Below are 25,100 nucleotides of genomic sequence, written 5' to 3'. Positions count from 1 at the left end.
AAACATGCAGATACTTATATATAACCTGTGTATATAGTGTAATAACCGACAAAGTATTTGTTCACTGATTGATGAACATAATTGAATCAACAATATGCACACCATATTTTTGAGTACAGCGATGATTCACTCATTTTATTATATAAATATATCAAACTGCATACTATTGAATAATATTACAGCAAAAAAACTACGAAAAATCAATCAAAGACATTGAAATAATTAGGTAATTATCTCTTTGTGGCAACTCTGGCCTGACAGCTGGCGATCAACAGACCGCCTGGGACACACACTGAGTCAGCACCTGTTTTTTTGCCAGACTTCCCCGCCCTATAGCGGGCAATATATGCCACTTACGATTTTTTTATTATTTTTCCCATGATCAGTGAACACAAATTAACAGATTAGCAAGATTTTTTTTTTTTTTTCAAAATTACATGTGCCTGTGGGGGAACAAAGGATATTATACCCCAAGCATGTTAAGGGTTAAATGATATGTAAATAATAACTAGAATATATTCAGCATTTTTGTATTGATGCACAAACTATTAAAACAAAGGTATTTACAGAAAAACTCTTTCATAAAACGTCTAAAACTACATAGCTAAGAATAACAAGTCCTTGAATATTATTATTATTATAATTAATAATAATAATATAAAAACATAAAGAATTTCAAGGCACAAAAATGTGCAAAATGATGCCTGATTTCTACTTTCCTGTATGGTTGGTCATATAACACCAAATGCATGACAATTTCAGTATGCAATACCAGGATCTCAAATATGTGTTGTGTGTGATAAACATCTGTGCTAGTTGAAGATTTTACATTTCCTTGGCTCAAACTAGTTTGAACTGAACCAAGATCTCTAATATCCTTACAGTAAACTTCTCAATAAAAGTCTTCTTCCACGGTTTTTCCTGATGACTTTTTATTCTTTATCTGGTCTTGGCTATTGTAAAGCTCTGCAATCTGGAAAAGAAGTAACTCTAATTAGAGAACAAGTTCTCACATGAGAAAAGTATCTCAATAAACTGTACAAAAAATCTGGCAATAACAATGAAAAGCAATTGTGTACTTTAAAGCTTAAATACAGTACTTCAATATTTGTTAAGCTTTCCTACTCTTCTCTAAATACCTCAAGATAGCATCCTTTATACTACCACATAAGTTGGGTGATAACGTTAATTCTAAGTAAATAATCAACGTAATCAAAGGCCTTGGCTTGACAACATAAATCTTGTTCTGCTTTATACTACAATGTAAATTTGTAATTCTTTAAATTGGAGGCTGAAAGGAGTATTTTGATAGTGGAAGCATTACCACTGGGTATCAAACGTTGCCCATTCCCTTTAATAATGACTGGCCACACTCACACCCCCCCCCACTTGCAAGTCTGCAATATTATTTCCTTACCATTGAATATGTATTTACCCCTTCTCAGTCATTCATTCATCCTGCACAAGGACTTTTACATCTATTTTCTTTTTAAGTTTCTGCTTGTATCTGGCATACAAGTAGGGACGGCATGATGAAATCATGCGACATATCTATTGAGAGAATATTGAGGTCATGCAATGGGATTGAGGGTCTTGTTGCACCGTTTGCCTTGTTCTTGGTTCACATTGGGGCATCCCAAGGTTCAATTCCCAGGCAAGACAGAAATAGTTGGGCATGTTTCCATGAACTTGTCAGGCACAGGCACTACAAACTGAACTATAAACTAGTGACTGCTTTAATTGGGCATCAAACAAACTAGTATATTGGAGTCTTATTTAAGCAATTTTAGATGTCTTGGGAATTACCAAAACATGTTAAATGCCAAACAATTCCTAATATTCATGTCATGCATACAGTTGCCACTCAAGTATGGGACTTTCCAGAGTAATACTTAGGATCATATTAATTGCCCTAACACAATTAAGTTTTAAATGTTTGCTCGCTTTTATACTTACTTGCGCTGCACTTGTGGCATCCTCGGGATTCTTGTCCTCTCTGATACGTAAAAATCTTGGGAACCTCAAAGATATACCCTTTTCTGGATCAACCTGCAGATGAGAGAATTAATATGGCTCCAAGATAATGTACAAAGCTATTAGTCTAAACGCTGTAGCAATATGAACACAAATACCTAAATGATTTGTTTATGTCTGCTAACAGCTTTTTTTTTGTATGATTCTGCAAACATTTCATGGTTACTGTATTACAAAAAAAAATTGATTTAGTATTGTTTTTTTTAACACTTAAGCAGTCAGAACTCTCCATGCAATTCTGATCGTAAATATCCTGAACTTCCTGAGCTCAGGACATTTACGAAGAGCGACTCAGTGATGTAAAAAATGTTTACAATCATTTTGCATTTTCCAAGTTATTTGTTGGATTATAACTATAATTCAAAATATTCGCAAATTAATTCTCTAGAGAATAGATGCAAAAACAAAAGTGTATATATAATAGATTATGCATTTTTGCATCGTCAACAATATTAGGAATTGTTTACTGTTGGAGTATGGATGACATGTTTCAGCATCATTGAAACACAGAATGTTAATCTAATTACTATCTATAGAAAATGATTAAGACTAAATACATGGAGGAAACTTCCTTTATTTCCAGCTTTAGTAAAGGATTGTGAGAGAAATTGAAATACTAAAAGTGTAATATGGGACAGAGATATGGTTGAAAATATTAGCGGAAAGAGGGTTTCGAGAGAGGACGAACTCGAGAAAAATATGAATGCAGACGAGAGACGTAACACTGGAAGTGGGAGAATTTTACGTCAGAATAATGTGAAGTATACAACTGTTAACATGAATTAGGGGACATGTTGCTTTAGGGAAGAAGAAAAAGGGAGACAAAAGCTGATAATACAGTACAGTAATAGAAATAATGGTTTTCAGGTTAATATCATGAAAATGTAAGTATCAAAAATGAATATAATGACTTACAATGCCGGAAGCAGCCTTGTGAACTGGGGATATAGAGAGATCGGCACATTTTATCTCCCACACTTGCACAGGTTCGAACCAATGGTCCGGTGCGATGCTGTTTTCATATCTGCAAACATTAATATTCAAAAATTAAGGTTCAATGTACCCATCTTCTAAACAAATATACTGTATGTATACAAAATGTGAATAACAGTTCATGTCTTTCATAAACAGTATAAATTCCTTCATACCTAGCAACCTTCACCAACAACTGTATCTTTCAACACCCCTAAATATATGCATTTTCAGTTCAGTGAACAAGGGGATCCTGGAAACTGAAGTCATTAATTTCCCACAATTGATTGCCAGCCATAACACTAAACTGCCATGATCACCCATCATCTCAAATGACAGTAAGAATGTAAAAATAAGTATCTAAATAACAGTATCTAAATAAACCCACAAGTGAACAAATCCACAAGGGCTGAGATGAGGGTTCGAATTTGTTCTTTTGTTCATTTGATGCAACACGCTATTGTGATTTCTGTGTGTAACCCCCAAGTATTACAGCCATGGGGACATTAATACAGTCTGATCTTAATGTAACCACTCAATGATACAGTTTTACTGAAAGCAACATACAGTACTGTACTTCTTAAATGTGGTTATTTCTCGTGATGTAACACACTTAAGGGCGTTACGTCTCATGTACACTCAATTGAAAACACATCATGTTTGATGTACTAGGTGAGTACATCATATATGGAGCAAAGACTAGACTTCTTGCCAAACTTCATGTTTCACAAAAAAAAAAAAAATATGCCGCCATCATTTTATATAAAGCTCTTCTTTAATGTCCTTCACTTCCTTGTATTGTCTGTTAAATGAGGGCCAAATTTTGCACATCCACCACTTTTTAGTGGGAGCCAAGTAATTAACGCACCATGTACATCATCATCTCGTCTGGTAAAGAGTCCTTCACGCTTGCTGAATTTACTGGAGGAAATTTCTCAAAGTCCTGTAGACTTGTTGCACTTGAACCAATTCTGCACCCTTTTCTCCTTTAGATCAAAAGTGTAGTTACAGTGGTCACTAACTCCAAGCAGCTGTTCATATCTTATACTATCAACATCTACCTTTCTCTAGGAAACACCAGGTCTAACACTGCACATTTATCCTCTCTCCCTCCCTCCCTTGTTGTCAGTATCATGTGCTGCCAGAGGAAATATTTATCTGCACTGTCTACAAATTCTGTCTTCTATGTGTCACCTCGCGACGTAGATCCTTACATTCACTTGTACCCCAGGAGCCTAGGACCAACGACCCCAAGAGTGGATGATGGTAGCTTTATCAACCACGCCACAGAACTGCCACAGTAAGTTGGGCAGCAGTTAGGTGCTTCTGGACTCCTTCCTTATTGTCCATGTTCTGTAGCGTGGCTGATAAGACCTACCGTCTTCTGCTCTTGGGGTTGGTGGTTAGAGGCTCCCAGGGCCCAAGTGAATGAAATGTTATTATCCACGTTTATTGTGGATGTCAAAAAAGGGATCCTTCATTATTCAATCAATTTCCCTATTATTAAAATTAACATTACAAAAATGAAGCAAAATTCAACACTACTGCCCTTAATACATAATGCCCCCATTTTTCCTCACCACCTTAATCCTTCCCCCCTATTTCTCCCTTTTATAAACACTAGCCTTATGTATCACATGTGGTAAGAGGCCTTACAAACAAAACATTATGTAAATATATCAACTCTCACCGTGGAGTTTCTTTACAATCAAAATTATAAATTCATTAATTTATGCATTTAATTAAACAAAATATCAACAACTTACCTATAGTAAGACTTTGGCTTATCTATAATGTGATCCTTGAAGAAAGTTGTGTGAGTTTGCAGATCTTCGTCTGTGAAACCAGTTCCAATCTAGAAAGATAAACTCGTGTTTATAGACCCCACAGGATCTAGATGTACTACATCTAGAACCTGAAGGTCCTTTCAGAGCTCACTATGGATAACTTGCACCCCTCAAAAATTTTATTCAATAATCACCTCCACACATTTCAATATACATTTGACACAAATACATACAACAAATATATATATATTACTAAATATTGATGAATAAATAGAAATACAAGAAAAATAAGCACAAAAGATGTCAGGATCAATTAAAATATTGCTATTTCATAACAAAGCCCCAGATGTAACTGTACACAATAGTAAAATTACATGAAGAAATATTAATTAATTAAGAAAGTTTGCAGTCAACAACTGTACAAAAGCCACTGCAACACCATGGCAGAAGTTTGTCAAACAAAAAGTGTAAAACAGAAGTACCAAGAGCATACAAGTGATTACTGTACTGACGAATATGTAAAAAAAAAATTTCACTTGGAACAAATTTGACGTCCTTAAAAGAGAATGGCTCAGGTTCTTACAGGAAGTATTGAATGTGCCGAGTTGTGATGGTTAAGTGCGCTTGAGCACCAATATCAGCAACAGTGTTACCATCACCACCGGAGAAGCATGGTATTGAGCAGGGATGTGCGAGCAGAAGAATTCTTGAAACCGGTCACAAGTAAACCTACAGTTAATCTCCAGACTGACAAACAAATATATGTATGACACCTTTCTTTGCTATTATCCTTACCTAAGCTTGCAAAAACTTCTCTATCAACTTACCTTACAAAGTGTTTGATATTCTTCATTGTCTTGATCATAACAAGCCAAGAGGAAACCTCCATACTGGCCGACACGCTTGCCTCTTCCTGTGTAGCCTCCAATTACTACTACATCTATTGTATCTCCAACCTGGAACAAATACATTTTTGAAACTGACACTGTTGCACCAAGCAAACACATTACTGGTATGTGTATGTATGTATATGTATATGTATATATGTATAAATTATATATATATATATATATATATATATATATATATATATATATATATATATATATATATATATATATATATATATATATATATATATATATATATATACACACACACACACACACATATATATATAAGGAGTTAGGTGCCATGTTATGCCATGTTATGGAATGTGGAATAGGAGAACAGACCCCACACAACCTATAAATTATGTGAGAAATCTTTAAAGAATTCTGATAAAGAAAGAGATCTAGGGGTGGTTCTAGATAGAAACTCTAGTGCAAGTGTAGGGACCCATAGCCTCAGAGAAGAAAATAAAGAGTACTCAGAGAAGACCTTGTGAATCCTCACTGAACACTGATATTTTCTTCTACCACCCCTATTCTTTTGGTATGTGTGTATATTTATCTAACTTTTGTGTGTGTGTGTGTGTGTGTGTGTGTGTGTGTGTGTGTGTGTGTGTGTGTGTGTGTGTGTGTGTGTGTGTAATTACCTAAGTGTAGTTACAGGATGAGAGCTACGCTCGTGGTGTCCCGTCTTCCCAGCACTCTTTGTCATATAACGCTTTGAAACTACTGACGGTCTTGGCCTCCACCACCTTCTCACTTAACTTGTTTCCAACCGTCTACCACTCTATTTGCGAAGGTGAATTTTCTTATATTTCTTCGGCATCTGTGTTTAGCTAGTTTAAATCTATGACCTCTTGTTCTTGAAGTTCCAGGTCTCAGGAAGGTCTTCCCTGTCGATTTTATCAATTCCTGTTACTATTTTGTACGTAGTGATCATATCACCTCTTTTCTTCTGTCTTCTAGTTTTGGCATATTTAATGCTTCTAACCTCTCCTCGTAGCTCTTGCCCTTCAGTTCTGGGAGCCACTTAGTAGCATGTCTTTGCACCTTTCCAGTTTGTTGAGTGCTTCTTAAGATATGGGCACCACACAACAGCTGCATATTCTAGCTTTGGCCTAACAAAAGTCATGAACAATTCTTTAGTATATCGCCATCCATGTATTTAAATGCAATTCTGAAGTTAGAAAGCATTGCATAGGCTCCTTGCACAATATTCTTTATGTGGTCCTCAGGTGATAGTTTTCTATTGTGACGATAATCTCCTTCAAGAGATTGAGCCTGCTCTTCCCTCCAAATTACGTCTTCACAATTATATAAAAAGACTATGGAAGAAATGTCCAACAACGACAACAACACCAGCACCAGCAAGGCTTGCAAGGGTGAGCAGAAACGTATGCAGCCCGCCACCTGTTCGGACCCAAATCACCAAACTACCCGTTGATCGCTACGGCTCCGCTGATTGGTCGCCGGTCTGGCTGCACCTGCACTCGCCCCCCAATACTACCCGATGTCTGGGTCGCCCCCAACATCAGTCTTCAGAATGTTCCGTGCTTTCGTAGCCAGCACTCCTCCAGCTAGACGTTAGCGTGTACTGAGAGAGGTGGTGGCTTTAAGCCAATATTCCAGCACCTCCCACTTAAACTTTTGTGTTGCACTTCTTGTTATTTTGCCTTAACGTAACTTTTCATTGTGTCATTTAAGTATTCTTATTATTTTGATTCATTGATTTTATTATACATATTTGTTTGTGCATTATTTTCATGTTTTGATTTATTTAACGTAATTAAAATTTCATTGTTAAAGTTTACTTGTGTTTTGTGTGTCTTCTCCTTACCTTACCACAGACGAAGTTCCAGTTTTTCTATTTTTTTTTTATAACTATGTGACGAGGCCATACCCCTAGCCTTAAACAGCCGAACACCAACGCGTTACCGTCACAAGTTTTATGGGGGCCTGTCCTAGGAGCCTCACTCAGGTACTGGTGCCAAGTGGTAATTTATGGTAAGCGTATTTAACTTTGTTAACGTAGCTTTACTATTTTTCATTCAATTTCATTTTTTATAAGGTGCGGTGTATTGTGCATTACGAGAGTAACATATAGTGAAGGTGAGACAACTTTGGATTACGTGGTGACTGTAGGCCGCAGTCATACTCTTAATTGGTCATCTCTCCCTCCATGTTATTACTCGTATTTACCATCTATGTCCCTTGAATATTTCTCATTCTGACAGATCATCATATTGGTACCCTGGTACTGTGGTCTGCCCCGGGTCAAGAGTACCCAATCTTCTGCAATCTGACTGTAGGAGGACAAAGAGGGCCATAGTTCCTCTAGCTCGAACTTAGTTGCTGAATTGGGACCTCAGCAGCAGTTCTCGTCACCAGTTGACACCTCGCACCCCTACACGTCAGTCAGAGATGATGATACATACAACGGTAGGGAATTAGCTTATTTTTTCAGAGCACAAAAGTTCGCTAATTCTGTAAGTATCATATTAAATTCAGTGGGAAAAACTTGCTTTATGTCCTTCAGAGACTTGGCAAGGTATGCCTACATCCTTGGACTACCAATTTTACTTTTGAAGCATTTAACTGTTTCATTTGTTTTCGAAACTTTGTTTCATTTGTTAGTAGGATTTTCTTGCCCTTATTCTCTTACATGAGTACCGGGTACAAGATTTCCTGCGCCCTTGATTTAATTTAATATCTTTCACTTAACGTTAATTGTTAAGATCACACAGGATAGGTACCAGTTGCCACGTTGTCCTGTTTCTGACATTTCATTATTGAACATTCGTGTACCTTTATTTGCTAATTTCACCATGTTTCGTCTCCAAACTTTCCGTGCAAATCCAGCAGGTGAAATAGGGACTTTAAGTCGTGCCAAGAGGACTGAACTACAAACTCTTGCACATGAGTATCAACTAGAAGTTCCCTACCAAGCCAACAAACATGACCTACACAACCTGTTGCTGGATTACTATTTAGAGCAAGGTAAGATAGACTCTGAAACTCATGAAACTTACTATATTGCAGAGAAAACTGACTTGGCTACGATGAAACTTAAACTAGAGCTGGCCAAGATTGAACGTGAGCAGCAAGAGAAGCAGCTGCCATACGAAGGGAAGAGCACGAACGCGAAGCTGCTTTGAGGAGAGAAGAACACGAACGCGAGGTCGCATTACTCCGTGAACGTGAAAGAGTACAGCTTGAAACCAAACAACGCGAGTTGGAAATACAACGCGAACATGACAAGCAACAAGCGACTCTGGCTCTAGAGTGTCGTCAACGCGAAATCTCCTTGGAAACTTCACACTTCACCCAACGCCAACAAGCTACTGCCAATCTTCCCGTCAGTTTTTAATATATCACATGCAAGTAAGTTAATGCCATCCTTTGTAGAAGCAGAAGTTGATGTGTTTTTTACCACCTTTGAAACCCTTGCTAATCAACTCAGTTGGCCTGTCGACCAATGGGCAACACTTCTCAGAGTCCATCTTACAGGTAGAGCTGCAGTCACACTCAGTACTTTGGCGTCTGAGAATGACTACTACACTCTGAAACAAGCAGTGTTAGACGCCTACCTACTTTCCACCGAAAGTTATAGAAGGAAATTCCGTGACCACCTGAAGGCAAGTACACTACCTTCCTCGAGTTTGCTAACACGAAACGGAGGTATTTCATGAAATGGCTGGAAGCAGCACATGTCTCTACTTTTACAGAACTCGTGAACCTGATGCTTGTTGAAGAATTCTTGAGACGTGTGCCGCCTCCTGTCCGCCTCTACTTAGCAGATAAAGAAGAAACCGACTACCTGAAGTGTGCTAAGTCGGCTGACACTTACAGCCTCATCCACCGGCTGACACCTGAACCATCCTCCAGTAAGAAGTCGTGGTACAGTTACGAGAAGGTGAGCCCCGATCAAGCTGGTTCACAACTGTACTGCAAGTATTGTAGACTCTATGGACATACCATAGACAAGTGTGGTAAGTCTCAATACAAGGGATCCACTGACCAACAACGACCCAAACCAACTCCTCCTAAGTCCGGTAAGCCTGTGATGAATGTTGGTGTTGATGTTAATGATCTTTCTCTTTTCAGTAACCACCTGTATACTGGAACTGTCTCTGCCAACGGTTCAAATCCGGAGGGACGTTTCAAATTGAAGATCTTGAGGGACACAGCGGCTCTACAATCGATCATCTTGAAGTCGGCTGTGCCCAACATAGTCTACACCGGGGAAACGGTCTTCATCACTGACCTCACTGCTACTACTCCATACCCTCTCGCCAGAGTCCACCTGGATTGTCCCTACGTGAACGGGGAAGTCCAAGTCGCCGTCAGGGAAAAGCCTTTTCCCATGCCTGGAGTGCAACTTCTCCTAGGCAACGACTTGGCAGAAGACCTGCAACCAACCAACCTGATCGTCATGGACAAACCCCAGGTGTGTAACTCTGTGCCAAGTAACCCTATTCTCGAGTATGTTCCAGCAGAGGTTCAAGAGAGTGATGAAGTTTCTCCTCCGGTTCTCGTGACCACCCGTGCACAAGCCGCACGTCCACAGCCAGCTGACTCTACTGCTACCGCTGTCCCTCAAGACCCTCAGAAACTACCCCCGCATCTGACCAAGTTGGAGTTCCGTAAGTTGCAGAGGGAAGATCTTACTTTAACACCATTGTTTTTCCAGGCTGAGACTCAACCCGACAGTATTCCTGGTTCTTCCTAGAGAACGACTTGCTCTACCGCAGATATAGACCCAGTAAACTGAAGGAGGAGGACGATTGGGCCAACACCGAACAACTTGTGATTCCCACCAGCCTGCGGCCCACTATTCTACACCTGGCCCATGGAGCATTCTCCCACTACGGCTTCAACAAGACTTACCATGGGATTCGTCAAGACTACTACTGGCCAGGTATGGTAAACAACGTCAAACAGTACGTAAAACAGTGTCATACATGTCAGATGGCAGGCAAACCGAACGTCTCCATTCCCAGAGCACCACTGATTCCCATACAGGTGCCTGCGGAACCTTTCCACAGACTCATAATAGACTGTGTTGGTCCTTTACCTCGGACCAGTTCAGGTAACGCCTACATCCTAACCATCCTGTGTCCTACCACCAGATTTCCCATAGCAGTTCCAGTGAAGAACATCACGGCTGCTACGGTTATCAAACATCTACTGAAGATCTTCACTCAATACGGATTTCCCAGGGAGATTCAAAGTGACTGTGGCACCAACTTCACCAGTGATCTCTTCAAAGGACACTGGAGGAGTTCAACATCAAACAGGTATTGTCCAGCCCCTATCATCCTGCTTCACAGGGTTCTCTTGAACGTAGTCCATCAGACCATCAAAGCACTCTTGAAAAAGTTTTGTAGTGAAACCTCAAAGGATTGGGATAAGCAGATTGACCTAATAATGTGTATTTTCAGAAGTCTCCCCAATGAGTCCCTAGGAGTATCTCCTTATGAGATGCTCTACGGCCGTAAGTGCCGTACTCCCCTTAAGGCTTTCAAAGACTCTCTCAGAGATGCCACCTTCAGTGAGCATCAGAATGTGCCCCAGTTTCTTCAAAACCTTCAACACATTCTAGAGAGAGTCCACCGCTTTGCCCATGATAATCTATTGAAAGCCCAGGTGAGAATGAAGACTCATTACGACCAGACCAGCAAAGTAAGAAAATTCAAGCCGGGAGACTTCGTCCTTGCTTATTTCCCTATCCCAGGTTCACCTTTACAAACAGATTTTCAGGACCCTACTGCGTCAAAGAGTGCAGGAATAATAATAATTATGTGATAGAGACTCCAGATAGGCGGCGGAAGACCCAGCTGTGCCACGTCAACCTCCTGAAGCAATATAATGGTACTCCTCCCACTGTCTTGACTAATTATTCCACATTCACAGAACCTACATCCACAGTGAGACCTTCCCAGCTTCTCCTCCCGAAAGCACTGACAAGGAGTCAGCGCTTTCTAATTCCAAAATCCTTAATGATCTTCCCAAATGCTTTCAGGATAATACTCGTGCTCCTATGCCCTCTTCTAATTCCACTCTCACCTCGTCAGATAAGCCCTACATCCTCCATGTCGACGCCAATGGTACCGACGATGGTGGTGTCGTGATGCAGCAACGAGGCGAGAAGAATTCACCTGTCAGCGACTACTGCTACAAGGAACGACGGAACAATTGGCAAGGAGCTACTCTTCCTCATCCTGAAGCTTCAGCACTTCACTCCACACCTGAAAAGTGCTCGGTCCACCATCAACACGGACCACACCACCCTACACCTCCTGCAGCACGCCCACTTCTCATCTCAACGTCTTCTACTATGGGCTTGCTACCTGCAGAAATTCAACCTGGAGACACGCTATACCAAGAGTCTGACAACATCTTAGCCCATGAGCTCTCCAGAGTTTATGAAGTAGAAGCGACTCCATCCATTACTCCACCACATAACGACGTACTTCTTCCAGAACCGCAGGCTTCGGGGGAGAGTTGTGACGATAATCTCCTTCAAGAGATTGAGCCTGCTCTTCCCTCCAAAATTACGTCTTCACAATTATATAAAAAGACTATGGAAGAAATGTCCAACAACGACAACAACACCAGCACCAGCAAGGCTTGCAAGGGTGAGCAGAAACGTATGCAGCCCGCCACCTGTTCGGACCCAAATCACCAAACTACCCGTTTGATCGCTACGGCTCCGCTGATTGGTCGCCGGTCTGGCTGCACCTGCACTCGCCCCCCAATACTACCCGATGTCTGGGGTCGCCCCAACATCAGTCTTCAGAATGTTCCGTGCTTTCGTAGCCAGCACTCCTCCCAGCTAGACGTTAGCGTGTACTGAGAGAGGTGGTGGCTTTAAGCCAATATTCCAGCACCTCCCACTTAAACTTTTGTGTTGCACTTCTTGTTATTTTGCCTTAACGTAACTTTTCATTGTGTCATTTAAGTATTCTTATTATTTTGATTCATTGATTTTATTATACATATTTGTTTGTGCATTATTTTCATGTTTTGATTTATTTAACGTAATTAAAATTTCATTGTTAAAGTTTACTTGTGTTTTGTGTGTCTTCTCCTTACCTTACCACAGACGAAGTTCCAGTTTTTCTATTTTTTTTTTATAACTATGTGACGAGGCCATACCCCTAGCCTTAAACAGCCGAACACCAACGCGTTACCGTCACACTATCTAGAACCACTCCTAGATCTCTTTCTTTATCAGAATTCTTTAAAGATTTCTCACATAATATATAGGTTGTGTGGGGTCTATGTTCTCCTATTCCACATTCCATATGTGTGTGTGTGTGTGTGTGTGTGTGTGTGTGTGTGTGTGTGTGTGTGTGTGTGTGTGTGTGTATGTATGTATGTATGTATGTATGTATGTATATATATATATATATATATATATATATATATATATATATATATATATATATATATATATATAATATATATATATATATATAATATATATTATAATATATATATATATAATATATATATATATAATATATATATATATATATATATAATATTATATATATATATATATATATATATATATATATATATATATATATATATATATAGAAACACACACACACACACACACACAGTGGGGCCTCAACTTACGATGGTAATCCGTTCCCAGAGACGAGACGGGTCGTAAGGAGTTAAGTAAGAACGAAGCAGTTACCCAGATGGAGTTTCACCATGGGTTCTGAGAGAATGTGCATCTGAGCTCAGCATTCCACTTCACCTGATCTTTCAGGCATCCCTGTGTACAGGAGTCGTAGCAGACGTGTGGAAAAAGGCTAACATAGTTCCAATCAAAAAACGTGGAGGCAGGGAAGACCCCCGTCAATTACAGAACTGTATCATTGACAAGTGTAATAGTGAAAGTATTTGAAAAAAATAATAAAAACTAAATGGGTAGAACACCTGGAGAGAAATGATATAATATCAGACAGACAGTATGGTTTTCGATCTAGAAGATCCTGTGCATCGAATTTACTCAGTTTCTATGATTGAGCCACAGAGATTTTACAGGAAAAAGATGGTTGGGTTGACTGCATCTATCTGGACCTAAAAAAGGCTTTCAACAGAGTTCCATATATAAGGTTGTTTTGGTAACTGGAAAATATTGGAGGGGTGACAGGTAAGCTTCTAACATGGATGAAAAATTTTCTGACTGATAGAAAAATGAGGGCACTAATCAGAGGCAATGTATCGGACTGGAGAAATGTCACAAGTGGAGTACCACAGGGTTCAATTCTTGTACCGGTGATGTTCATTGTCTACATAAATGATCTACCAGTTGGTATACAAAATTATATTAACATGTTTGCTGATGATGCTAAGATAATAGGAAGGATAAGAAACTTAGATGATTGTCATGCCCTTCAAGAAGACCTGGACAAATTAAGTATATGGAGTACCACTTGGCAAATGGAATTTAATGTGAATAAATGCCATGTTATGGAATGTGGAATAGGAGAACAGACCCCACACAACCTATAAATTATGTGAGAAATCTTTAAAGAATTCTGATAAAGAAAGAGATCTAGGGGTGGTTCTAGATAGAAAACGATCACCTGAGGACAACATAAAGAACGTTGTGCGAGGAGCCTATGCCACACTTTTTAATTTCAGAATAGCTTTTAAATACATGGATGGCAAAACACTAAAGAAATTGTTCATGACTTTTGTTAGGCCAAAGCTAGAATATGCAGCGGTTGTGTGGTGCCCATATCTTAAGAAGCACATCAACAAACTGGAAAAGGTGCAAAGACATGCTACTAAGTGGCTCCCAGAACTGAAGGGCAAGAGCTACGAGGAGAGGTTAGAGGCATTAAATATGCCAAAACTAGAAGACAGAAGAAAGAGGTGATATGATTACTACGTACAAAATAGTAACAGGAACTGATAAAATTGATAGGGAAGATTTCCTGAGACCTGGAACTTCAAGAACAAGAGGTCATAGATTTAAACAAGCTAAACACAGATGCCGAAGAAATATAAGAAAATTCACTTTCGCAAACAGAGTGGTAGACGGTTGGAACAAGTTAGGTGAGAAGGTGGTGGAGGCCAAGGCAGTCAGTAGTTTCAAAGCGTTATATGACAAAGTGTGCTGGGAAGACAGGACACCACGAGCGTAGCTCATCCTGCAACTACACTTACGTAATTACATTTAGATAATTACACACAGTTATCAATATGTGGAATAGTTATCGAGGACCCACTAGAAGAGTTTGAGATTACCAGTGGGGAAGTAAGGAAACTGTTGCTAGATCTGGATGTGTCAAAGGCTATAGGCCCAGATGGAATCTCCCCTTGGATACTGAAGGAAGGAGTGGAAGCACTGTGCCTGCCACTCTCCTTGGTGTATAACAAATCACTGGTAACGGGAACTGCCAAAAATTTGGAAGAGGGCTCGTGTAGTCCCAATATACAAGAAGGGGGATAGACAGGAGGCACTAAACTACAGGCTAGTGTCCCTAACTAGCATACCATGCAAGCTGATGGAGAAGATTGTGTGAAGAAAGCTAGTGGAACATCTGCAGCGAAAGAACTTTGTAAGAAAGCATCAACATGGGTTCAGGGATGGCAAATCCTGCCTAACAGGATTAATTGAATTCTATGACCAGGCAACAAAAATCAGGCAAGAAAGAGATGGGTGGGCAGACTGCATATTTTTGGATTGCCAGAAAACCTTTGACACAGTACCACACAAGAGGCTAGCAAAAAAGCTGGAGATGCAGGCAGGAGTGAAAGGGAAGGTACTCCATTGGATAAGGGAGTACCTAAGCAACAGAAGACAACGAGTCAGTGTGAGGGGTAAGGTCTCAGATTGGTGAGACTGGTGAGACGTCACCAGTAAAGTCCCCGCAGGGTTCAGTCCTTCTTGAGGTTATCTTGAGATGATTTCGGGGCTTTTTAGTGTCCCCGCGGCCCAGTCCTCGACCAGGCCTCCACCCCCAGGAAGCAGCCCGTGACAGCTGACTAACACCCAGATACCTATTTTACTGCTAGGTAACAGGGGCATAGGGTGAAAGAAACTCTGCCCATTGTTTCTCGCCGGCACCTGGGATCGAACCCAGGACCACAGGATCCCAAGTCCAGCATGCTGTCCGCTCAGCCGACCAGCTCCCTAGTCCTTGGACCTTTACTGTTTCTGATGTATGTGAATGATATCCCAGAGGGTATAGAATCGTTCCTCTCATTGTTTGCTGATGATGCAAAAATTATGAGGACGATTAAAACAGAGGAAGATAGTAGGAGGTTACAAGATGACCTAGACAGACTGAATGAATGGTCTGACAAATGGCTACTAAAGTTTAACCCGAGTAAATGCAAGGTAATGAAACTAGGTAGTGGAAACAGAAGGCCAGACACAGGATACTATATAGGAGATGAAGTACTTCATGAAACGGACAGAGAGAGAAAGATCTAGGAGTTGATATCACACCAAACCTGTCTCTTGAAGTCAGATGTAATTCTCTTAAAAGAGAATTACATCTGCAGCATACACTCGGCTGGCTAACATCAGAACAGCCTTCAGGAACCTGTGTAAGGAATCATTCAGAACCTTGTATACCACATATGTAAGACCAATCCTGGAGTATGCGGCCCCAGCATGGAGACCGCATCTTGTCAAGCACAAGACAAAGCTAGAAGAAGTTTAGAGGTATGCCACTAGAATAGTCCCAGAACTAACAGGCATGAGTTACAAGGAAAGGCTGCGGGAAATGCACCTCATAACACTGGAAGACACAAGAGTAAAGGTAGACATGATCATCACCTACAAAATTCTCAGAGGAATTGACAGGTTGATAAGGATAAGCTGTTTAACACAGGTTGTACGCGAACAAGGGAACCAAGGTGGAAACTGATTACCCGAATGAGCTACAGGGACATTAGAAAGAACTTTTTCAGTGTCAGAGTAGTTAATTAACAGGTGGAATGCATTAGGCAGTGATGTGGTGGAGGCTGACTCCATACACAGTTTCAAAAGTAGATATGATAGAGCCCAGTAGGCTCAGGAATCTGTACACCAGTTGATTGACAGTTGAGAGGCGGGACCAACGAGCCAAAGCTCAGCCCCTGCAAGCACAAATATGTGAGTACATATGTACACACACATACATACAGCATTTCATTTAGATAAAATAAGATTTACAAAACATTTATCTGTAACAAAACAACAAGAAAACAAACCCCATCAAGGTAATCCTTTTTCAGCTTGAGCCAATTATGAGAGCGCTTTGCTATCTCATATGTAGCATCAACGTCAAGTGTCTTGATCATCAGACCTTCACAATTTCCTAAAGAAAAATAATACAAATTTAGTGTTTTTCCTTCAAAATATTGTACATTAACATGAATATACTGCTGACACCATGAGGCCAAATGCACAACATTTATTTTTCAGAGTTCAATCTTTTTACCTTTATTAAGAGAGTAAAATGGTGATGTAAAAATGATTTCTGTGAAGAAATAAACACCAATTAAAATGAGACAGTTTCACCAATATTTTATATGTCTTAATAATAAAATTTAGACAATCTATATCACTAAATAAATTTTAATTTTTTTAAGCAATCAGCCCACTGTGCAGTCTGTGTAACACTTATGCCCTTCAACATTTGCAGACAGACAGACAAACAAACATACATACATACATACGTACATACATACATATATATATATATGTTGTACCTAGTAGCCAGAATGCACTTCTCGGCCTACTATGCAAGGCCCGATTTGCCTAATAAGCCAAGTTTTCATGAATTAATTATTTTTCGACTACCTAACCTACCTAACCTAACCTAACTTTTCCTAACCTATAAAGATAGGCTAGGTTAGGTTAGGCAGGGTTAGTTAGGTTAGGCAGGGTTGGTTAGGTTAGGCAGGGTTGGTTAGGTTAGGCAGGGTTGGTTAGGTTCGGTCATATATCTACGTTAATTTTAACTCCAATAAAAAAAAATTGACCTCGTACGTAATGAAATGGGTAGCTTTATCATTTCATAAGAAAAAAATTAGAGAAAATATATTAATTCAGGAAGACTTGGCTTATTAGGCAAATCGGGTCTTGCATAGTAGGCCGAGAAGTGCATTCTGGCTACTAGGTACGACATATATATATATATATATGTATGTATGTATGTATGTATGTATGTATGTATGTATGTGTTCCTTGCATGCTACCGTCAAGCCCAACCCCCCCTTGGGGTGGATAATAGAGCGACAGTCATCCCAAATCCTCATCCTGACTCTTTCCAAGTGCTATATGGTCATAATAGCTTGGCGCTTTCCTCTGATAATTCCTTCCTTCCTTCGTTTCGTACATAGTTTCGTTTGCCTCAAAACCATTCTGGATTTACAAAGCTGTGACATTTTGTACTGTGCCATGTTTCTATGGATGCTATAGGGTTAAGCAATAGGATGATAACACTACCAGAATTTAATAATTATAGTCTACTCATCTTTTTTAAGGATCTCCATTTCCAAACTACACAATTAGTCATTTCCTTTACAAAGGGTACAGAAGTTAGCTTCTTTGTGTTTCATTAATATTATATTAATAGAGATGTTACGGGTCTCCTAACGTAACTCAAGGAATTATCACAACCTTGAAATTAAGATCAAATCCAAAGCCTCCTGAGCTGATTTAAACAGTCACCTGACCATGTCTCAGAACTTGCCCTTCCTACCTTTAATAGATTCCTCAAGGAATTCCTCAATATCTTCAGTGTTTGTTGAATCCATGCTTTTGGCAAACACAAACTCTCCTTCCACCTCCTTAAAATTTTCTTGTAATAATGCCCTACGGCGCTCGAAGGGTTCAGTTACCAGAGGCTTGCCATTCAAGTACAGCAAGTCAAAAGGAAACACACACACTTGCACTTTAATCTCACTTTCAGTGGCATCCTGGAAAGAAAAATATATATTATTAGCCTTCGATCACAAGTAACTACTTTCTGATGAGTAATGAACTATTAATTTACATCTGTGAAGCACACAATATGTAGGGAAGCAAAGGAAGGTCTATGAAAGAAACGAGAGAAACAAATAAAGCAAGGAAGCATGGGATATAGAAGAAATAAAAAAGGAAACAGATACAATGAAAGAATAAATATATTAATGAAGAATACCAAAACAATGCAGGTGGTGTGGACACCTCAAGAGTAAAAGAGGTAGTCAAAGATAGAGGGAGAAAGACAAAAAATAAATGACAAGCCTCTTTTCAGCTTTCTCACCTCAATGTTCGTGCTACGTCATTCATTTGGTATCACATTCTTCGCAATATCACTGTGCATATTTTAAAACCAGTCCCATAATATTTGGAAAATAAATGGAATTTTTACAAATTTATTAATTGATGACGGCGTAACACTCATCAGGGTCTATGCGTATTTTCATTTTATGATGTCAAAACCGTCATCAAAATGTGAGTGTTAAAAAAATTGTCAGCTTTCAACTTTTTCATTACCTCACTTACTAATGAGTAAGGGGGCCAGACAGCTGAGTGGACAGTGCTCGGGATTCGTAGTCCTAAGGTTCCAGGTTCGATCCCCAGCGGAAGTAGAAACAAATGGGCAGTTTCTTTCACCCTGATGCCCTTGTTCATCTAACATTACATAGGTACCTGGGAGTTAGACAGCTGCTACAGGCTGCTTCATGGGGATGTATAACAAAAAGGAGGCCTGGTTGAGGATCGGGCCACGGAGAAACTAAGCCCCAAATTCATCTCAAGATAACTTCAAGATAACTACCCTCGAGCATTCCACACAAACCTCCCTTTGTGTTCTAGAGCCCGAGCCCTACACTGCATCACGGTGTGGATGGTCAGGTCACTGCATTGCTTTAAAAAGAAAAAATCTTGGCATGAATTAAAACAGACATATGACACCATTATGGTGTCATGAACTTGGCATGAATTAAAACACACATGTGACACCATACTCTTATGACGACAAGATGTACGTACTTTTCTCTTTCGAGTGCTAAGTACTTGGAAGGGCAGAATCTGTTTCTTTTCCCGATCCCATGCTACAGCTTCTGAGTCAATAACACATGACTTCACCTCCTCTCCAAGCGCGCTCTTAAGTCGAGCAATAATGTCAGGATACTTAGTTGTGTTGTCTTCCTGATTCCGGCTGTAAATACTTATCGAACCATCCTCCTTTAAATGGATCTGAAATCATAAAATTTAAATGAATTTTAAGTGAAATATACTAACTGCAAACATGGCAAGGATTACAGGGTACACATCATTCTTCAAATAAAGTTAAAGCTCAGTACGTACTTCATACTGTACATGTTTTATATACATTATTTTTTTTACATAGGTTATTCCAGTGCTAATACAAAATATGCATTTGTATCAATCACAAATGCATCAAAATGTACACTGGAATCTTAAGACAAATACATGGAGATGTTTTTTATTTCCAGAACAAGAGGTCCCAATAGTTATCAAAATGTTCATTTTAATCACTGGTAGGGGTGCTAATATGTAAGAACTTACCTGTGCTCTTTCTCCATCGTACTTGAATTCACACGTGAACTTGGCATTTTCAAAACGTTTCAGAACTTCTGACACCCCTGATGTAGGGTGAGCCAGCATAGGCTTCAATGGGATGCCTGGTGTCAACTGACAGTGGTTAGGGAGCTCCTCTAGGCCTTCATTTAGAAGCACTGGGATAATTTTGTCGTAAGAAGGAAACTCGCTGCAAAATTTACAATGTAACAAAGTAATTAAATACAGTACTTGGGAATATAATTGGCTTCAATGATTTAAAAAAGAATAATACATTAGAGCATGGCACGAAATTGTCACTAAAATGGCACTAAAAGTGTCACATTTGAAAACTAGATGAAAAGCATTTGGAGGACAGACAGCTCAAGTAAAATGATAAATTCAACTACTGTACTCCGTAAAAATTTACATCCAACAGAATACACCAAGTTCTCACCAATACGTTGTTTTTAAAATCAAGCCATAGTTGTCAAGCTTCGCTTTCAACTTGTCAGGCGCCATCTTCTTGCCAGCATCAATAACTTCTGGGGGATACGTTTGTCCTGGTGGGGTCAGGAAGCACGCCTGAGCTAAAGCCTGTTAACAATGACAAATATTAGAGATGAGCATTCCAATCATTTTATAATACATTATCTGAAATATCTCAGTATGTACCATTTATGTATTATTTTATGAAATTTCAAAACACTGCAGATCAAGTGTAGTTTTTTCAAATCAAATCAGGACAAAAATCACTAAAAAAAAAAACAGCATTGAATGTAATGAAATGCCATTTTCTGGGTAAGCCCCGGAGGCTCCTTGGAGCTATCGGGCAAATATGCAATTCATTAGAACAGGGCATTAGTCATAGGGGTTCAGCCTACTGGGGACCACGAGCCAGAACCTGGCCTGCTCAGAGAGGCACAGAAAGCAATGGCCCTGGAACCCCCCCCCCCCCATTGGTTGAGGGGTTTTCCTTATCAGCCATCAACTAGGGCTAGCTATCCAGAAGGGTAAGCATAACAAAACAGACCCCACATGGTAAGATAATTGCAACTGAAAACCGAACAGAGAGGCAGAACTCCCTCAAATCCCAAGGAAACAAGCAAGCGTCCCACATCACCGCCGTGTCGGTCGTCCACAGAGCCCACCCCACCCCCTCCTCCCTGGAGGGCAAAAGGGGAGCCCCGGACCACCTATGCTGGCAACCCAGCCATTCCAATTCGGAGATTAAGTATCAAAACAATGCAAAAACAGGCAACCGGAGTGAGAGAGGGTGCCAGGGAACCGCCGGGGCTCACCCAGAAAATGGTATTTCATTACAATCAAATCTGGTTTTCTGTGGGGAGCCCCTTTAGTTATGTAGCTCCAGAAAGCCAAAGATAAGGAAAATAGGGACTTACCTGGGAGGCGACAGCCACACGCTCCTCAACTCGAAGGCGAGACAACTGGCAACAACCTGAGACCCAAAGCCACACACGAACGCCCAGGACCAGGAATGTTGAATCAATAACGGGCGCCCAGGACCCTATTCGACCTTCAAAATCCGCATGCCTGAATATCAGCATACGACATGCTTTGGCTGCCGAAGACAGCAGCCAAAGCAACAAATTTATAAACGTCATGGGCACGAGGATAAACTGCAGGCTGGCTAGACTTAATAACCCTGCGGACGACCTGGAAGACCCGATCCTTGGAACAGGGAACGAGGGAAACAGGATCAACCCAAAGTGCATCGCCAGCCACAGAAGCCGAGGCGTGCGGGTAACGGCGAAGAGCCGCAACCGGACACAACACGTGATGCACCCCCGGCGTGACTAAGCATCAATGACCTAAGGACCCCTCCAGAAAGCAGCTGTTTCGGTCTTTGCCAGAAAAGAAGGAGAAGGCTGCAACCGAACAAACCAACTACCAGGACCAAAGGAGCAGAAACCCCTGTGGCAGAGGAGAGCACAAAGCTCACCAACCCAACCCCCAGAGGCCAATGCCAACAGAAAGAGAGCCTTGGAAAAACATTCTTGAACCGAAGGGGCAACCACAAGCTGATGAGAAGAGAGATAGGAGAGCACCCTGTCCAAGGACCAAGACGGCTTATGCAGCGCATGAGCAGGCCGGAGGTGAAACAAAGCACAAGAAAGCTTACAGAATGGTGCAGAAGTGACATCCACCCCAAACACAAGCTGGAGCGGCTTCGTCAGCACCACACAATATGAGGCAACAGTATTTGGCATCAAATGACAGTCCTGAAAAAAACCAGCATTGAATAGAGAAACCATAAGAGATGTGCAAGAATGACTGAGCAGATATAGAATATGTGACAAGAGGTGCAAGAATGACAGCGGATATGGAATACATGTGATGAGGTGCAAGAATGAATGAGCAGATATGGAATACGTGTGACAAGAGGTGCAAGAATGACTGAGCAAGAAATATGATATACATGTGCAAAGTGCTTAAAGAAAACACTGCATGACCTACAATTTGAAAAAACAGGGAAAGACTCCCACCAAAAATATATACAGTGAAAAGCTGCATCCTGAAACTTTTCCAAAATACTATACAGTATTATCATATGTACACTAACATTTCCAATACTTATAAATGCCTAAAATTACACTTAGCACAAAATAATACAATACTAATGATTTCTGGTAAAATACTTTATTAACACTAACCTGAAGTACAGACTGCTCTGCCAACCCAATGCGCAGCTTTCCACTAAGGGAGCGAATAAGATACCTGGCTTCAGACAACCGGCAAGCCACAAACATTCCTTTTATTTTGTCTATTTTCTTACTTTGTGACTGAAAAGATACAAATTAAGGACAAAGCATGAGAAAATGTTAGTAAAAAATATTTAAAGATACCTTAATTCTTTATAAAAAAAATTATTTTAGTTCAGTTTAAATATTTCATATTGGTATGCAAATTAATTTAATAAATGCACAAGTTTATTTCTCTACTTTCAGGGCAGATTATATAGAGCAATAAAAGAACATTTCCCATTTGTTTAACCCTTAAACTGCGCATGGCATATATATACGCCATGAGTAACATGTCCCACCGTGCGCATGGCATATATATACACCATAGGGTGCCAGGCACGATTCAAATGGCCCGCGGGTACACGGGGTTCACATTAGCATCCTCAGGGCTCTTGTAAACAGATGCCATTTAAAAAAAAAATCGTGGGCAATATTCTCCAGTGTGAGAGGCACAGTACTGTTGGAGCAACCAAGGCTGGCGCACGCAGCATAAGCGAACAGCATTGCTGTTCAGCTTGTGGCCACAGCATCGCCGAAAAATGTCAAAATAAATATATAACTTCTATTATTTAGTGATGACAATATTACAGAGGACCCCTGACTGTGATAAAAATGACCAGGATTGTGATAATAGCAGCATTGTTGTGATAATTAGCTCTGTGGGAGGAGTGATGCTGAGGGACAGAGGGAGATAGCATCGTTTACTGACTGTGTGGCCACCTGTTATTATCTGCATTCACCATACCAGCTCAGTGGTTCTCTATGGTGAACACAAATATAGATACTTCTATATAATGTGTGTATTAGTGTAATAACAGCAAAAGGATTATGTTGGGAGGAGCCATTTGGGTGACGGAGGTGACGTCGTCTGCATGATTTGTCTGGCTGTCTAGAGGGTGGCCACTATGCTCTTTGGGCACTCTACAAGCTTAGGTGTACAGTTACAGTGTATACAATATGTAGATACTTATATATAATATGTGTGTATATAGTGTAATAACACTGCAAACAGTATTGTTGGGGGAGAAAGTTTAGTGCGTGTGACCTTAAATGAGTGAGGGAGCCACCAGCTGACTGTTAGAAGACTCTTAGTGCCTGAACTGACTATATCAGCTTAGTTGTACATTTGTGTTGAACAAAACATGTAGATACTTATATATAATGTCTGTATATAGTGTAATAAAGTATAAAACAGGATGGTGGGAGGAGAACGTGGGCGAGTGAGGCATTGTTGAGGGAGTGAGTGGCAACGAGTGGCTGGCTGATGTGTGGCGGTCACTCCTCGTTGCTTTTCAACTCACAATACCAACTTAGTGGTGCGTTAAGGTGAACAAAACATTCAGATACTTATATATTACCTGTATATAGAGTGTAATAACAGCAAAACTATTTGTTTATTGTTTTATGAACATAATAATTAAATCACTAATATGCACACCATACTTTTGAGTATAGCGATGATTCACCTCTTTTATTTTATAAATATATCACACTACACACTATTGAATAATATTACTGCAAAAAGACTAAAAAAAATCAATCAGAGACATTGAAATAATTAGGTGATAATATCTTTGTAGCACTCTCACCTGTCAGCGCAGGTGACGCTGACCGACTCTGACGACTGCTCTGTCAACGCCCACTTGCCAGACTTCCTCGGTCAATTGCGCCCAAAATATGTCACCTATGATTTATTTGTTATTTTTCCCGTGCTCAGTGAACACAAATTAACATTTTTAGAAGACGAAATAATTTTTTAAGAATTTTTTTTTTCTTGCGCACAGGGGTGTAAATCTCCTCAGGACCCCTTAGCAGCCTAAGGGTTAAAATTTCAAATGTTTATGGTGCACACTTCCCCAGAACCTCATGAAGTGACCCAGGTGTAGACAGAGCAGTGAAAATCCATTTTAATATTTTTTGTTCAACTCTGTATTATTTTGTTTAGCCTTGAATCTATCAGATAAACGTTACTGAGACAAAGTCCAAATCAAGGATGGCCCTGTTGAATGACAGGGCTTAGAGGCAGCGAAAGATTGAAACCCCCCCAAAAAAGTCAACCACTGAAGCTGAGAGCACTTATGTCCAGCCAGGCACATACCACATGGTATCACTGCCA

At 40.1% G+C, this 25,100-nt stretch overlaps 1 protein-coding gene across 4 annotated transcripts in view; it reads right to left on the bottom strand.

Moving 5' to 3' along the window:
• Positions 1 to 516: 516 nt before the first annotated feature.
• LOC123763966 (DNA ligase 1) overlaps positions 517 to 25,100 on the bottom strand; it is a 36,907-nt gene continuing 12,323 nt past the window's right edge. For all 4 annotated transcript variants that reach the window (XM_069330085.1, XM_069330083.1, XM_045751347.2 and 1 more), the window contains exons 9-19: positions 22,895 to 23,023; positions 20,677 to 20,816; positions 20,229 to 20,430; positions 19,689 to 19,895; positions 18,412 to 18,628; positions 16,916 to 17,022; positions 5,621 to 5,749; positions 4,773 to 4,861; positions 2,950 to 3,058; positions 1,957 to 2,049; positions 517 to 973 (exon numbers count right to left, since the gene is read on the bottom strand). In XM_069330085.1, coding sequence (XP_069186186.1) covers positions 893 to 973; positions 1,957 to 2,049; positions 2,950 to 3,058; positions 4,773 to 4,861; positions 5,621 to 5,749; positions 16,916 to 17,022; positions 18,412 to 18,628; positions 19,689 to 19,895; positions 20,229 to 20,430; positions 20,677 to 20,816; positions 22,895 to 23,023 — 1,503 coding nt within the window. In that variant the 3' untranslated portion in view covers positions 517 to 892. The remainder of the gene's footprint in view (positions 974 to 1,956; positions 2,050 to 2,949; positions 3,059 to 4,772; positions 4,862 to 5,620; positions 5,750 to 16,915; positions 17,023 to 18,411; positions 18,629 to 19,688; positions 19,896 to 20,228; positions 20,431 to 20,676; positions 20,817 to 22,894; positions 23,024 to 25,100) is intronic.

This window comes from Procambarus clarkii, chromosome 23 (genome assembly GCF_040958095.1).
Source record: "Procambarus clarkii isolate CNS0578487 chromosome 23, FALCON_Pclarkii_2.0, whole genome shotgun sequence".
In the NCBI taxonomy this organism is placed as follows: domain Eukaryota; kingdom Metazoa; phylum Arthropoda; class Malacostraca; order Decapoda; family Cambaridae; genus Procambarus; species Procambarus clarkii.
The sequence above is the reverse complement of the archived record's forward strand: the minus strand, read 5'-3'. Positions and strand labels throughout refer to the sequence as shown.